This window comes from Glycine soja, chromosome 17 (assembly GCF_004193775.1).
Source record: "Glycine soja cultivar W05 chromosome 17, ASM419377v2, whole genome shotgun sequence".
NCBI classification, from domain to species: domain Eukaryota; kingdom Viridiplantae; phylum Streptophyta; class Magnoliopsida; order Fabales; family Fabaceae; genus Glycine; species Glycine soja.
The window spans coordinates 36,977,975-36,995,670 of NC_041018.1; the positions used below are offsets into that span (position 1 = coordinate 36,977,975).

Sequence of the window (17,696 nt, forward strand, 5' to 3'; positions counted from 1 at the left end):
CTTGTTGTTGAACTCTTTTTTTGTTTTCTAAGATTCCTACATGATGCCTATGATGAAGTTGAGATGTGGTGCTGAGTTGTGGCTGGATTTGTGAATCAAATAAGTCTTAAGCTCTCTTGAATTGTGTTATTCAAGATAATTGAGCATAAGCAAACACAAATTGTAACTATCCAAGCCTTAAGCAACATAAACACTACTCCTGATTTCTAGGTTGAAATCGCTGGTGCAGGCAGCTTGAACATACAAAAGTGTATAAATTACTGGGAATTAGTCACTACGATTTTTGAGCTGAAACTTTTACCGAATTTTCTAGACATCTGGACCAAAATTATAAAAAAATAACCAAGCGATTTGGATTAAAGGAAAAAATAAGAAAAATCTTACAAGTTGGCAGAAAAATCAGTGTCCAGGAAAAAAAAAGAAAAGTGAAAGGAAAGTGTGCTTGTTGTTTTGGCTCAAAATTTGTTCTATAATTGGTGCCTATTTTATACCAATCCTAGTTCTGAAATTTCAATTGAAAATTATTGTGAAAACAAGTGCCAAAACTAGAGGTTTCTTGAGTCTTTTTTTTTTTTTTAGTTTTTCTACTCTACTCTAGAGCCATTCTAGGTTTCTCTTTGAGTCCTAGCTTGCTTTTTTGTGCTTTCCATTGCTTTAATTGTTGAATAATCCTTGGAAATTTGTCTTGTTAAAACTCTATTGGTTTAGCTTTCATTTCATTTTTTTTTGTCTTTGGTTATTGCTTGTCTCTTTGTTTCCTTGCTTGTGAGTTGTCATATAGGGAATTGGAAAGGAGGATTGGTCCATATCTTGAAGAATTTGAGTCAAGAAGCAAGGGGCCAACCACCTTAAGAGCTATTGGACTAAGAAGCACTCCAAATTGAGTGAAACACTAAAGAGAGAATAGCCACCACAATTGAGGACTTTTTTCTTTGTAATTTTGTAATTGGCAATTTGCTTTGCTTTCAAATTTTGTAACAAAAAGGCCTTTCATTGGAAGTAAGTTGGGAGCCTCCGCTAGGTCACCCTACTTCCATTTGTGTGTAATAATTTTAGGCAATTTTCCCTTAGGATAGTGAGTGTTTTGTTGGGAACCTTAAATGAGGTCATCCAAACACTCTTAGGATCCGCCTAGTTTGCATTTCTTGCACTTTAATTTCTTGCTTACTTTTATAGCTTATTTTCTTTACCCTCCATTGTCAAACCGCCTAGATAGCTTTCCTTTTACCAATTAGTTTTTACCATATCTTTCACCCCCAACAAGAAAGAACCATAACTTAGGAACCAACATGAGTCTTCATTCTTCATCTAGTGTTAATGGTGAGGGTTCTACTCCTAAGGACCCCTTGTATAAGATATTAGATGAGTTGAGATCCCTTAAGTTGTGGAAAGAAAAACAAGAGAGAAAAGAAAAAGGTAAAAAAAAGAGTGGAAGAAATAAATCAAGATGAAAGAGAGAAAATAAGAGAGGAAGAAAGAAGAAAAATAATGAAAGAAATGAAAAGAGAAAAACATGCCTCCTATAGTAGTCATGACTCTTGCAAGAGTTTAAGTGAAGAACTTAGCGACTATTATAGAGGGCGTCATAGTTCACATACTAAACATCACTCCCAAAGAAGAGAAAAGGATAGAAGGCCTCAAGAGGTTAATATTAGCCTCCCATATTTCCACGGAAAAGATAATGTTGAGGCCTACTTAGATTGGGAAATGAAGGTTGAACAACTCTTTGCTTGCCATCATATTAGCGAAGAGAGAAAAGTTCCATTGGCTACCCTTAGCTTTCAAGGGTATGCCCTCTATTGGTGGACTTCCCTTGTTAAAGAACGAAGGATTCATGGGGATCCTCCAGTAGAGTATTGGAATGATCTTAAGAGTTCCCTTAGGAAGAGGCACATTCCCTCCTACTATGAAAGGGAGCTTATGGACAAGCTCCAAAGGCTTAGACAAGGGAGTATGAGTGTTGAAGAATATAGACAACAAATGGAACTACTCCTTTTAAGAGCTGGACTTAGGGAGGAGGAAAGAACAAGCATAGCTAGGTTCCTTAGTGGGCTCAATATGGAAGTGAGGGACAAGGTTGAACTCCTTCCATATAGGGACCTAGATGAGCTAGTCCAACTTTGTATAAGAGTGGAGCAACAACTTAAAAGAAAGCCTTCTTCAAAATCTTATGGCTCTCACTCTTATCCAAGGAAGGACCAAGCCCATGGAATTTTAGGGGCTGCACCTTCAAAACCCAAGGAAGATAAGGGTAAGACCATAGAGAAATACACCCCTAAGACTAGTTCCCAAGAAAGGACTAGCAACATTAAATGTTTCAAATGTCTTGGGAGAGGTCACATTGCCTCTCAATGCCCCACAAAGAAAACCATGATCATGAGGGGTCAAGACATTTATAGTAGTCAAGAGGAGACTACTTCTTGCCCTTCCTCTAGTGGAAGTGAAGATGAAGTAAGGGGTGAAGAGTCTAGTGAGGAAGTCTACCCCCATGAAGAAGGTGACCTCTTAATGGTTAGAAGGCTCCTTGGAGGTCAATCTTGTGATCTATCTCAATCCCAAAGAGAGAACATCTTTCATACAAGATGCAAAATTTTAGATAAAACTTGTTCTCTCATTGTGGATAGTGGATCTTGTTGCAATTGTTGTAGCACAAGATTAGTTTCCAAGTTGAACCTCACTATCATTCCCCACCCAAAACCTTATAAACTTCAATGGCTCAATGAGCAAGGGGAAATGATAGTTAACCAACAAGTGAAGGTACCTTTCTCCATTGGGACATATAAGGATGAAGTTAATTGTGATATAGTTCCCATGGAGGCAGGACATATTCTTTTAGGAAGGCCGTGGCAATTTGATAGGAAGATCATTTATAATGGCCTAACTAATGAGATTACCCTCACCCATCTTGGCACTAAATTTGTGTTGCATCCTCAAACACCTTCATAGGTGGCCAAAGATCAACTAACTATGAAAGATAAGAGGGATGAGGAAGAAAAATTAGAAAAACAAAAGAAAAAGAAGGATAGTAAGGCCTTGTCTTCAAAGGCCAGGGGGAAGGAAAAAGAGGGAAAGGATTCCTCCAAGAAGATTGTTAAGAAGGAAAATCATTTTGCAACAAAAGGTGATATTAAAAGAGCACTCCTTCTTAAACAATCTTTCTACCTTCTCCTATCAAGGGAAACATCCCTTAGCACTGCCACAATTCCTACATTTGAGACCTTACCCCCAAAGGTCCAAGAACTCTTACATGAATTTGGTGATATATTTCCCAAAGAGATACCCCATGGGCTACCTCCTTTAAGGGGAATAGAACACCAAATAGATTTAGTCCCAGGAGCAAGCCTTCCTAATAGGCCAGCCTATAGGACTAACCCTCAGGAGACTAAGGAGATAGAGTCTCATGTTAAAGAATTGTTGGAGAAGGGCTGGGTCCAAGAGAGCCTAAGCCCATGTGCTGTGCCAGTGTTGTTGGTGCCCAAAAAGGATGGTACGTGGAGAATGTGTACAGATTGTAGGGCCATCAACAACATCACTGTAAAGTATAGGCACCCCATTCCTAGACTTGATGATTTGCTTGATGAGTTGCATGGTGCCAATATCTTTTCAAAAATTGATCTTAAAAGTGGTTATCACCAAATCAGGATGAAAAAGGGTGATGAGTGGAAAACTGCTTTCAAGACCAAGTTTGGTTTGTATGAATGGCTAGTGATGCCTTTTGGGCTCACTAATGCACCAAGCACCTTTATGAGGCTTATGCATCATGTCTTAAGGGATTTCATAGGTAGATTTGTAGTTGTTTATTTTGATGATATTTTAGTGTATAGTAGGAGGCTAGATGATCACTTAGGACATCTCAGACAAGTTCTTTCAGTCCTTAGGAAAAACACCCTCTATGCAAATATAGAGAAGTGTACCTTTTGTGTAGATAATATAGTTTTCTTAGGTTTTGTAGTTGGTAGAAATGGGGTCCAAGTGGACCTTGAGAAAATCAAGGCCATCCAAGAATGGCCCACCCCAAAAAGTGTGGGAGATATTAGGAGCTTCCATGGGTTAGCAAGCTTCTATAGAAGGTTCGTTCCTAATTTCTCTACAATTGCATCACATCTCAATGAGCTGGTGAAGAAGAATGTGGCATTTACCTGGGGTGAAAAACAAGAGCAAGCCTTTGCTTTGCTCAAAGAAAAGCTTACTAAGGCACCTGTTCTAGCTCTTCCTGACTTTTCTAAAACTTTTGAGCTAGAATGTGATGCCTCTGGAGTGGGAGTTGGAGCTGTATTGTTACAAGGTGGGCACCCTATTGCTTATTTTAGTGAAAAACTTCATAGTGCCACCCTCAACTACCCCACCTATGATAAAGAGCTTTATGCCTTAATAAGAGCCCTCCAAACTTGGGAACATTACCTTGTTTCCAAGGAATTTGTCATTCATAGTGATCATCAATCACTTAAGTACATTAGAGGGCAAAACAAGTTAAACAAGAGGCATGCAAAATGGGTAGAGTACCTAGAGCAATTTCCATATGTTATCAAATACAAAAAGGGAAAAACAAATGTGGTAGCTGATGCCCTCTCTAGGAGACACACATTGTTTTGCTCCCTAGGAGCTCAAATTTTAGGATTTGATAATATTAGGGACTTGTATGCTTTAGATGAACATTTCTCTCCCATTTATGAGAGTTGTGGGAAAAAGGCCCAAGATGGATTCTATTTGGCTGAGGGGTATTTGTTCAAAGAGGGAAAGCTTTGCATACCCCAAGGATCCATTAGGAAATTACTTGTGAAAGAGAGCCATGAGGGTGGGCTCATGGGCCACTTTGGGATAGACAAGACCCTTGTCTTCCTCAAAGAAAAGTTTTATTGGCCCCATATGAAGAAAGATGTCCATAAGCATTGCACTAGGTGTGTGGCTTGTTTACAAGCCAAGTCTAGGGTGATGCCTCATGGGCTATACACACCCTTACCCATCCCATCTGCACCTTGGGTAGACATTAGTATGGACTTTGTCCTTGGGCTTCCTAGAACCCAAAGAGGTGTAGACTCTATCTTTGTGGTGGTGGATAGGTTTAGCAAGATGGCACACTTTATACCATGCCACAAGGTGGATGATGCTTCCCACATCTCAAAACTCTTTTTCAAGGAAGTTGTGAGACTCCATGGTTTGCCTAGGACCATTGTGTCAGATAGAGATGCTAAGTTCCTTAGCCACTTCTGGAAAACCTTATGGGCTAAGTTAGGAACTAAACTTCTTTTCTCTACCACTTGTCATCCACAAACTGATGGGCAAACAGAGGTAGTGAATAGGTCTTTATCCACCCTTTTAAGGGCTCTTCTGAAAGGCAACCATAAGTCTTGGGATGAGTATCTTCCTCATGTAGAATTTGCCTACAACAGGGGGGTTCATAGAACCACCAAACAGTCCCCTTTTGAGGTTGTCTATGGGTTCAATCCCCTAACACCGTTAGACCTCATTCCCCTCCCACTGGACACTTCTTTTATACATAAAGAAGGGGAATCTAGGTCAGAATTTGTAAAGAAGATGCATGAGAGGGTTAAGAACCAAATAGAGAACCAAACAAAGGTGTATTCAACTAAAGGCAATAGAGGAAGAAAAGAGCTAGTTCTTAATGAGGGTGACTGGGTTTGGCTCCATCTTAGGAAGGATAGATTCCCTACTAAAAGGAAATCCAAGCTTAGCCCTAGAGGGGATGGACCTTTTCAGGTTTTGGAGAGGATCAATAACAATGCCTATAGGTTGGACCTCCCAGAAGAGTATGGAGTCAGCACCACTTTTAACATTTCTGATTTAACTCCTTTTGCAGGTGGAGCTGATATTGAGGAGGAGGAACTAACAGATTTGAGGTCAAATCCTCTTCAAGGGGAAGGGGATGATGCAATCCTCCCTAGGAAGGGACCAATCACTAGAACCATGAGCAAGAGGCTCCAAGAAGATTGGGCTAGAGCTGCTGAAGAAGGCCCTAGGGTTCTCATGAACCTTAGGGTAGATTTCTGAGCCCATGGGCCAAGGTTGGGTCCAATTATCTTTGTACATATTAGACTAGGATGTCATTATATTTGGTCCTTGTATATAGGGCTCCATATTGTAGGTAGGGTACCCTAGAAATATAGGATTTTTCAGCCCTTGTATTTTTGGGCACCTAGACTAGTTTTTGTATTAGGGGTAGTTTTGTAATTTCACATGCACTAAGTGGATATTTGATGTGTGTGGCTGGAAATAAATTTAATTGAATTGGTAGAAGCCCAATCCAATTAAATTTTAGAGGGGGAGGTGAGCATTTGCTTACTACACCCCATTGCCACATCATATAGTCACACTTTGTGCATGTCCTTCATGCTTTTCATGTCTCATGACACCTAAGCACACTTAGTGGAGAATCTTGGAATTGATCTTGGATTAGTGGGCTGAACCATAACTAAAATTCACTAATCATAATTAGTGAAATTTTGGCTCCAAAGTTTGGCTCCACAAATTCAATTTCAAATTCAAGTGAAATTTGAATTTCCCTCCAATTTTGTGTGACACTTAGGCTATAAATAGAGGTCATGTGTGTGTATTTTTTTGAACTTTGATCATTTGAATATTAACTTCAGATTTCAGAGCTCCTTTTGAGCACAAAATTCCGTGCTCTTCTCTCCCTCTCCCTTCATTCATCTCCTTCTTCCTCCAAGCTCTTATCCATGGCCTCCTATGGTGGTGAGCTTCTTCTAGACTTATCTTCTCCTTGAAGTGGCGTCTCATCTTTCTCTTCCTTCTCCATTCCGCTGCCATTTATCTTCCAAGAAGCAAAGGAATTCATTGATGAAGAAGATCCTAGGCCTACAAGCTCCAATGGAGCTTGCATCAAATGGTCCCTTAATGAGCTTATATCTCACTGTGTGCAAGAGGAAGAGAGGCCGCAGAGAGACAGATCTGAAAGTGCTCATTTAAGCTCCACCTCTTAGAATAAGAAAAGAAAGAAAACTAAGGGTGCTGCTGAAGGGTCTTCTTAGCAAAAGAAATCAAAGAAGGATGAGGAATTTACTTGTTACTTCTGCAAGAAGTCTGGACACTTGAAGAAAGAGTGTCCCAAGTACGCCACATGGCGTGTAAAGAAAGGTAAATCTCTTGCTCTTGTTTGTTCTGAAGTTAATTTAGTTTTTGTACCTAAAGATACTTGGTGGGTAGATTCTGGTGCTACTACTCACATAAGTGTAACCATGTAGGGTTGCCTGTGGAGCCGACTGTCAAGTGATGATGAAAGATTCATATTTGTTGGCGATGGCAAAAAGGTTGCGATGAAGGCTATAGGAACTTTTAGATTGTAGTTAAGACTACGTTTCTAAATGGTGACATTGAAGACACAATTTATATGATGCAACCAGAAAACTTTGTATCAGGTGACTCAAAGTCTATGGTTTGCAAACTAAATAAATTCATCTATTGTTTGAAACAAGCTTCCCATTAATGGTATTACAAGTTTCATCAAGTCATTACCTCATATGATTTTGAGGCAAATGCAGTTGATGATTGTGTATACCACAAGTTTAGTGGGAGTAAATACTCATTCTTGGTGTTATATGTTGATGATATGCTATATGCTAGCAACATAAGCTTCTTACAAGAGACTAAGAAATTTCTGAAGAAAAATTTTGAGATGAAAGATCTTGGGGAAGCCTCTTTTGTATTAGGAATCAAGATACTAAGAGATCGCTCTCAAGGTATCCAAGGTTGTCACAAAAGAGTTATATCGATAAGGTCCTAGATAGATTCAGCATGAAATATAGTAAACTAGGAGATACCCTGATAGCTTAAGGAGACAAATTTAGTCTCAAACAATGCCCCAATAATGACCTTGAAAGAATAGAGAAGCAAAAGATTTCTTATGCATCAACAGTATGAAGTCTAATATACGTTCAAGTTTGCACTCGTCCCGATATAGCATTTGTAGTAGGAGTTTTGGGCAGATATTTGAGTAATCCTAGAATGCAGCATTGGAAAGCAGCAAAACGTGTGATGCGTTACCTAAAAAGAACAAAAGGATACATGCTCACTTATCAGAAGCCTGAGAATTCGGAGATCATTGGGTACTCAGACTCTGATTTTGCTGGATGTCAAGATAGCAAACGCTCCACATCTGGATACATATTTATGCTAGCTAGAGGAGCTATCTCTTGGATGCTAAACAGACTCTCATAGCTTCTTCGACTATGGTCGCGGAGTTCATTGCTTGTTTTGAGGCATCCGACCATGGGATATGGCTGAGAAATTTTGTCACTGATTTGCATGTGGTTGACGGCATTGAAAGACCATTAAAGATTTATTGTGATAATAACTCAACAGTTCTTTAATCCAACAACAATAGGAGTGCAACAAAATCAAAGTTTATTGACATCAAGTTTTTGCTTGTTAAAGAAAGATTTCAAAATAGACAGATTTCCATAAAACATTTAAGGACTAATGATATGCTAGTTGACCCACTTACGAAAGGTTTGGTACCTAAAATTTTTCTTGAGCACACTGCTCATATGGGAGTGACTCCTTATAGTATCTTAGCTTAGTGGAAGTCCCATTTGTGTTCTATATATGCCTTATGTTTTTCAAATATTTGTATAGATTGATTTTCTATAAAATAAAGTTGAAGGTTATCATTTCATTTTGAGTTTGTTTTGTTTGCAATATTTATATTGTGTTTGGATTGATCTCTATAAAGAATAAAGTTAGGACTAGTTGGAAATGAACATGAATGAGATCACATTGCATGTTATTTTCATGCCGCTTATCCATATTTGATCTATCTCATCAAGTATATGTGACATTGGTGATCATTGTGGCTCAATCACGTTGGATTGTGAGGAAAACTACAATGGTTTTGTGTTACTATATAAGATGAACCAGATTGTTTAAGGAAAGTCTAAAAGTAAATGACATATGGTTGTGCGCCTAAAGACTTTTGCAATATAAATGATTAAGGTTAATATGAAGCTCAAGTGGGAGATTGTAGGAATTTTATAATTCCTAATTAATTAATTAGTGTGAGATACATATTATATTTATAATTTATATTAGTTATTTACATTTATGGGCTCAATAAAAGTGATCTAATTTGGTGAGCCTATTGGACTATCATCAGAAATTAATATGAGCATGATAAACGAAAACCAGTTTGGCCCGTTAGGGAATAATGGGCTCAATAAAAGTTGAAAGTCCTTTAGTGCAAAAAATGAATAGGTAAAACGACAATAGGTCACCTTGCCTTAATCCTCTCCCTGGAGCAATATTCCCAACACTCTCAACCAATCCATTTTGCATCAAAACCCATTTTTTTTTTCTAAAACAACGAGCAAATAGTTCCAATCCATACTCTATAAAAAACTTTATTAATATCAATTTTTAACGCAACTTCCCCAAGTTTTTCTTACATCTTATGTGATAAATGACTTCAGAACCAAAGCATATTGTTCTTGGGGTATACATTTGGGAAGGATGAGTTTCAAACAGTTGACAATGACTTTTGAGATGATTTTATAAAGGGCATTTATGCATATAGAGATGGGGCAAAAATCTTTCATATGAGTAAGGTTTTTGATTTATCCAACAATCACTTTGAAATTACTACCATTAAGCTAATATCATAAATGTGATTGGGAGGAAACTTCACTAAGCCACCTGTCAATTTTATTTACGGAAATTAATCATCAATAAATCTGATAAATATTTTATACTAATATCATAATATAAAATATAAAATTAACCCAATATCAAACATTTATCTTTGTTAACATTAACTATTTTCATTGTTAACCCTCTTCATGATAATCACATATACATATCAAGCACCAAAGCCTTCCTTTTTTAACAAAAAAGTTGATAAACACTATTAATTGAATAAAACTAAAGCAATCAATCAAAAGCTAATTAATCAATCTCAAAATATATTTTTTTTTGTTAAAGTTTAATTTTCATGTCAATGAAAATTTTCTTCATCCTCTATTTATTAGAACTAATTGGGTAATCCGTGAGATGCACGAGACATTCTTTTAAATTATTGGTAATTTAAATTAAATTTGGAAATTACGCTTAACTTACTATAACTACAATATTTATTATGAAAAAATTTTATTTTCTTAAAACAACAATTACTGAGAAATCTCAGTAATCAAAATTAACAAAGACATATAGATGAAGGACTTTCAATTTATTAATAGTTATTTTAACCAATAAAAAAATATATATTCATTGATGCCAAATTTTTGCAAGACTTTCATTGCTGTCAAAATTTTACAGCAAGACTACAAATTTAATAACATGAGGATCTCCAAACCAAAGTCTAAGAATTAAAGTTTATTGATTTGTACATTTTTTTTCACCCATTACATTTGTAGGATCTACAAACCACTAATATTAAGAATTAAAAGTAAAATATAACTTTGAATAAATATTTGAATGTATAAGTAATTAGCAAATACTAATTTGTCATATTAAAATATATTAAGAATGATGAAGTTCTTAACTTTATACATTTTCTATGTGTTATTATTGTGATAATTATAAAATGGTTTAACTTAAAACAAATTATATCATTTAAAACAAATCTTAATTAATAAATTAATCATATTTATATGTAAATTAAGTTAATAATATTTATTTATACAGTTAAATAAATTAATGAAGTAATTTCATATTAATGTAAACTTATTTTATAAGAATATTTCGTCCTGAAAATTATAAAATTAATAGGCTCAACCCAAAAAGTTGGCATTGCGGTGTAAGATTCCTTTACATCTATATATTTAACGGAAGAACTCGTGTTCGATTATCGCATGTGTGTAAAATTCTCTTGGGCCAACCATAATCATGAATCGCAAGCAAAATTAGTCTTTAACCTAAGGGACATTTATGGTCTCTAAAACATTTATACGCTCAAAAATAGTGCAGTGTTATTAACTATAATTTTTCTATTTTAATTCTATTTGACTACTTTTTACTTTTTGCATTCAATTTTTTTTTTTGCATAAATATGTTTCAGGTTCCTCATAAATGATTGAATTTTGTTCTGAGTCCCTAATAAAAAAAATTTGTCATTACAAGTCCTCGATATATTGATATTTTTATTTTGAGTCTTTACTATCAATTAAGTGATGATATATCACCTTACAAATTGATCTTTTCAACGTTATCAATGGTTGTTATTACTTAATTGATGGTATGTACTCAAAATAAAAATTTTAATATATCATAAGAACAAAAAAATTATTAGGGACCCAAAAGAAAAGTCGACATTTAACAAGAACCTTAAACATATTTAATTTTTTAAAAAATTTTGAGTTCAATTTTTTTTATTTGTGAAAAGCCTCATACTACAAAATATTGGTTAACGAAACGACTTCTCCCTAATTTAATTTGAAAATCAATTAACACGTGTTACATATGGATAATTAATTTGATTATTAAGGGAACAAAATTTATGTGTAAAAGATAACGAAATTAATTAATGATGCAATTAAGGGCTAATTGGCATGCGTTGTTAATATCAATTAGACAATAATCAATGCAAATTGCTTCAATTAATAATATAATTTTTTACGTGATTTACGTGAATTTTTTTAGCGAGATTTGCATGAAAAAGTGACAAGAAAATTTCTTTACAGAATTCATTCACTTTAACAATAAGAGATTCGTTCTAAATACAACTTGTAAAAGTAATGATAATAAAATCCAATAATATGATACCATATATCACAATTTATAATTAAATAGAAATCTAAAAAACCTTTTATAATTAATCTTAAAATAGGAAAACCATATTATTGTCTAATGAATTCAAATTTTATATTAAATCATTGTATATATTCTTACACGAATCAAACCAAATCTAATTTTAAAATAATTAATATAAAAATCAATCCTCCTACCATAATAAACATAGGTCGGTTATGGATGAAAATCTGATGTTCTCAATCATGTCCCTCCAATAAAATTATGCCATGTCACTTAACAGTATGTTTAACAGAGCGTTAACGTCGTTTCCACTTCATCTGCAACCTTCCATCGTTTTCTCCAAGAATGCCATTGTGACCGTTCAGGGGCCATCAAATGCTCATCGTAGGTGACAACGTCGCAATGGTCAACGTTGTATACGGACGCTCACCATGGAGCAGATGATTTTGCATCTAGTGTGGTAGATGCAAAAAATCATGTGAAATTCTAGTGGTCTCCCACATCTTCCATAATAATGTCGATAGAGACTCTACCGTCAGGGATACGATGTCAAGTGTCGCCTCGTTGATGACCAACACAGTGAAGGATCAGATCTTTATGAAAGGGTTGCCTCACACTCTTTGTGCGATCCCTGTTTTCAACCTCGTATTTCCCAAACAGAGTGATGCTCTATGTTGCATGATTGATATCCCGTGTTTGGTTTCACGACGACAACATGACTTGAGAGAGATAGGTGCAAGAATGAAGGGACTAGCATTCAGAGAACACGATTCTCACACAAACATAATCATCGTTAACTTTCGTGAAACTTAATGCAAAAAATTATATGTCTTCATTAAGAACATGGTGTATTTTTATTGGCGGGGACAGGATTAGGGGACAACAGATTTTCATCTGGTTAGTTATAGGACTAATTCTCTTCGAGAGTTTAGTTGGATTTAAGTTTCTCACCCTTCCTTCAATGGTGTATCTTGCGAATTAAACTTAGGTTCTTGCCGCAAATTCAACTTATGTTTCAACTCAGTTACACTCATTAAATACAAATAAAACTAACAAATTAGATATGATCAGCTATAAGTAGGATCACACTGGGCTAAAGAAAAGACAACCCAAATAAAAACCAATCTTTTTAGTCTAACTCATATTATCCCACAAATCAAATAGATTCATGTTGAATTGGCCTCATTAGTAATATATGATAAATATTAAATAAAATATAGTAATTTATTAATATAAATTATAATTTTATATTACAAAAATTATATTTTTTTTTATAAAAAAAAACATATTCATTAAATATAAAATGAGTATCACAAGAAGTGAAGTGATAATTCTAAAATAATATTATTAATTTAAGTATTGATTAAATATAATTTAAATGATTATACTAAGACGAGGACTTAGAGAAAATTTGAATAATTTTCCTTTAGAATTATGTCAACAACACTATAAACCCCATAAATGCATACCGCAAATAATTTTTTACTTTTGATTTTATATATTTGTTTTTACGTAAAATTAATTTTTAAATTTTTTATTTCTAAATTAGTCCAAATAAGCTCGATGATCCGACAATCCGACTTAAGATTGAGTATAAAAAATTTCAACTCAAAAGAATATGGGTTGGGCCTAAGTGAACCCATTTTTATTATTTGGCCCAATAAGTCAAGCTGATATGATATGTCCATTTTGTGGACCCTAGATACAATCTAATTTATAATTATACAAAAATGTAAAAAAAAAAAAAAGTTTTTACAGTTTACACTACAAATATATTCTAATTACTTTTTATTTTCTTTTTTGGTATAATATATATATTTTTGTTAAGTTGAACAAGACATTTGAATTAACTTCTAACTATTTTTACAAATTGAAAAACTTATTTAATTGTTCACTAAATAATTTTTTTTAGTAATTTCTCAATAAATTTTAACAATTTTTGAAGCGTTACTTAAAGTAATATTTTTTAAAATACTACTTAAAATAATATTTTTAAATTGTTACATTTTAGCTATTTATATTTTTTTTCCTTTTTATCCTTAATATATTTATCAAAATTTTTATTTATCCTTTTTCAATGAGATTTTATTAGTTTTCGGTCATTTTGCATTTTTTCCGTTACTTTTTAACATCTGCTTCTACCAAACATCTATGATTTAAAAAATTAATTTTTTAATTTATAACTTTCAGCTAATCTAATCTTAATCCATTTTTACAAAAGTTACCGTGTTTAGTACTTACTCGTAGTAGCGTCACAGTGTGCGTGAGAAGCATGCTGATTGCTCCCAGTCAGTCACACCCTCTCACACACTCGGTCGTCGCACCTATATAAATAGTAAGTACCTAAAAGAAGGCAAAAACGTGGACTCAACGGTTCCTTCTCTCTCTTCTACCTCTTCGCAGTTCCCAGTTCCCAATCTCCTAACAAAAACAAAAAAACAGCACTCTCTCTCTCTCTATGCAATGTAGGTCGCCGGAGGATGGCAAACTACCACCGCAACAACGTCGAAAACGTCGTCCTCGGCCGCCACCACCACCACAGCCACCGTTCCAAGTCCGCCTCCGTCGCCGGCCACACCTTCCGCCTATGGAATGCCGCCTCCTTCCGCCGCATCATCTTCGACGCCGTCAGCTGCGGCGCCAGCTCCCGCTACGCCGCGAGATCCAACATCTCCGACGAGAAACAACACCTCCAACAAAAACAACAACATCATAAGACGACGTCGATGAAGAACAATGCGAAGTCGGAGAAGCTCTCGGATCTGCTGAGCATTGCGGAAGCCGAAACCGACGTGGAAACGAAGAAGAAAGAAGAGAAGCTGGAAGACTTGAAGCGCCTCGTGAAGGAGCTTCAGCAGCACGAAGAAGATTCGACGAAGAATAAAAAAAGTGAAGCTGCGGCGAAAGTGAGGTTGCTGGCGAAGGAGGAGTTGGAAGTAAGAGGAACGCTCGCTATGTTAGGTGCCATTCCTCCTCTCGTCGCAATGCTCGATGAAACCGAACAAAACGACGTCAATTCGCTCGTCTCTTCGCTCTACGCGCTGCTCAACCTCGGCATTGGAAACGACGCGTCGGTTTTTTTTTTCCTTCACTTCTCTTCCTCAATTTTTTTTTTCTGTTAACGTTTTATTTTATTTATTTGTTTTTTGGATGAATTATTATGTGTTGTCATTTTCTATTAACATTGTTTCTTTCTTTCTTTTTTTTTTTGGTTAGGTTATTCATTAATGATTGATACGTCGCTTCGCCTTTGATCGGTTTTTTTTTTTAATGTCGTTTTTGCTCGTAATTTCTTTAATTGTTAAAACGACGGGTTCATTTTGGTAGTTTTTGATTTTCTGTTTTGCATTTCCAGTTTGCATGCATCGATATTTTTTTTATGTGATATAAACTGTTTTCTGGTTAATTTCCTGTACTACACTTGGTGTTGCCTTTCATTGTTTTTTGAATTAGTTGAATATCCTTGACTGTAACTCTCTGATTTTTTTAATTTTATTTCTTGATTTTTTTTTAAAATAATTTAGATAAATGTTTTTTGGTTAGATTTCAGTACTACCCATGATGTTGTCTTTCATTGTTTGTTGTAACTCTCTTTGATTAACATTAAAATTTTGATATTTTTTTGTCGTATTTTTTTAATGTCTTGTGTGTATTTTTATATGTATAAGTACATGTTTTCTGGGTAGTTTTCGCTTTTCAGTACTATAAATGATGTTGTTGCCTTTCTATGTGATTAACAACAAAAATTTGATTTAATATTAATTTTTTGGGTGTGTTTTTGCAGGAACAAAGCAGCTATTGTGAAAGTTGGGTCTGTTGAGAAGATGCTCAAGTTGATTGAATCTCCAGATGGTCTAGATTCTTCGGTTTCTGAAGCAATTGTTGCAAATTTCCTTGGATTAAGTGCTTTGGATTCGAATAAGCCCATAATTGGGTCTTCGGCTTCAATTTATTTCTTAGTTAGAACCCTTCAGAGTTTAGATGATGAGAGTAGTCCCCAAGCCAAACAAGATGCTCTCCGAGCATTGTACAATCTTTCAATCTTCCCAGGGAATGTTGCATTCATTTTGGAGACTGATTTGGTAGTGTTTCTGGTGAACTCAATAGGGGACATGGAGGTAACTGAAAGAACCCTTGCAACTCTCAGCAATATAGTGTCGACCCGCGAGGGTAGAAAGGCGATCAGCGCTGTGCCGGATTCGATCCCAATCTTGGTGGATGTGTTGAATTGGACGGATTCTCCGGAATGCCAGGAGAAGGCGTCGTACATTTTGATGGTTATGGCACACAAGTCCTATGGTGACAAGCAGGCCATGATTGAGGCAGGGATTGCGTCATCACTGCTTGAGTTGTCCCTTTTGGGTTCCACATTGGCTCAGAAAAGGGCATCAAGGATATTGGAGATTCTGAGGGTGGACAAAGGGAAGCAGGTCTCTGGGAGCTATGGATTGGGTGCAGCTGTCTCTGCCCCTATCTGTGGCTCTTTGTCGGGGAAGCCGGACGGAGGAGGAGGAAGAGAGTGTTTTGAGGAGGACGAAGAGATGATGAGCGAGGAGAAGAAAGCAGTGAAGCAATTAGTCCAGCAGAGCTTGCAGAACAACATGAGGAAAATCGTAAAGAGGGCCAATTTGCCTCATGATATCGTGCCATCAGATCATTTTAAGTCACTCACTTTGAGTTCTACTTCAAAGAGCCTGCCATTTTGAAGAATTGCAGCTAGGAAGAGAGTCAAGGTTGAAGAGAATAAACCATGGAAGTTAGTCTTCAAATCATAGTTTTGTTGAATATTTAGCTTTTAGGGTTGTAGTTATTTGCTAGATCTGCCAAAGTAGCCACTGCTTGTCAAAATCATGATAGATAATTATAAAATTATATTTTAAGTTTCTTAAAGTTGCATCCTTTTTGGTTTGTTTGAGTATGTTCTTTAGAGCAGATTTTGCTTCTTTGCCAGGAGTAACCTCACTGTTTCTAAACTGAAAATGAGACCTTCCTAACTATAGAAATGGACAACTGTAAAGGTTCTGTATGATTTGTATGAACATTGTGTTGTAGTGCCTCTCAGTAAGGGGTATGATCTGCAAAATTGGCTAACCATAGGGTTGCTTCTGTCAAGCCATCGTTACAAGTGTCCCTACCTTCAAGGAGTCATTTTCAAACCATAGTACACTTTTGTCTCCCTATTAGGCCCTACTACATGTTCTACATAAATTAATCTAATTGGATAAGTGGGAAACAGTGTCCATCATTTTCATATTTTATATAAACCAAAAGGGACTATTCACTGCAGTTCTCTATTTGAGAATCTTTATCCTGTAGCTTTGTCAATTCCGTGTGTTTGGGTATTTTGGGAATCTTTGGATTATGAGTCGAATATAGTTTGTTATTTGTTATTCATTTGAAGTATTATTATTCTTAGCTGTTAACCCCTTAATTGTTTTTGAATTAAAGAATTCATTAATTTTCCACCATGTTTGTTTTAATGCCCACATGAACTAGTTTTAATGAATTGTTTCTCTTTCAACCAGCCGCAGATCCAAATGGCATGGAAGAATTTAGATCTGGTTGGGATGAAGAGCTGAGCTGTATGCTGCAAATAAGTATCAAGGGGCATTTTGTTCCCATTATGTGAAATGTTACATTGATGTCCCTTGTGTTGTGGGGTACAGTAAATTTGTAATGTTATCTTCTTCCCCTGGTGGCTTTAATTTTGTTGACTTTTAGTGTAAATATTTTAATGTCAATGTAGTTTTGGTCTTTAATTAATTTTTCGTGCTTCCATCATGTGCCCATTGAGTGTAGAATTTTCATTTATTTTCTCCATTTTGCCTGGTACCCAATGTTCCCTAATTTACCTGTTGTGGATGACACGGTTCGAAACGGTGATCAGCTATTGGTTTGAGCCACACTATTTTTCATTCTTAAGACAGCAAGGAAATTGAGAATTTGGAGCACAGACAATGATGTGTGGACTAATTCGCACA

At 35.7% G+C, this 17,696-nt stretch overlaps 1 protein-coding gene across 2 annotated transcripts; it reads left to right on the forward strand.

The window, feature by feature from the left end:
* Positions 1–14,059: 14,059 nt before the first annotated feature.
* On the forward strand, positions 14,060–17,478 carry LOC114394121 (U-box domain-containing protein 7-like). Of its 2 annotated transcripts, XR_003662645.1 has the most exons (3): positions 14,060–14,785; positions 15,500–16,471; positions 17,241–17,478. XR_003662645.1 is itself a non-coding variant. In XM_028355699.1 (2 exons), the coding sequence occupies exons 1-2, from the start codon at positions 14,196–14,198 to the stop codon at positions 16,419–16,421; spliced, it is 1,512 nt and encodes a 503-aa protein (XP_028211500.1). In that variant the 5' UTR covers positions 14,060–14,195; the 3' UTR covers positions 16,422–16,623. The 2 variants fall into 2 exon arrangements, 1 of the variants encoding a protein (XP_028211500.1); XM_028355699.1 differs by lacking the exon at positions 17,241–17,478 and having other exon boundaries at positions 15,500–16,623.
* The last annotated feature ends 218 nt before the right edge of the window (positions 17,479–17,696 follow it).

Excerpts from the sequence above, each read along its gene's own strand:
- LOC114394121 (XM_028355699.1), top strand. The coding sequence starts at position 14,196 with ATGGCAAACTACCACCGCAACAACGTCGAAAACGTCGTCCTCGGCCGC. Across the intron at positions 14,786-15,499 it reads CTCGGCATTGGAAACGACGC|GAACAAAGCAGCTATTGTGA; the intron begins GTCGGTTTTTTT and ends GTGTTTTTGCAG.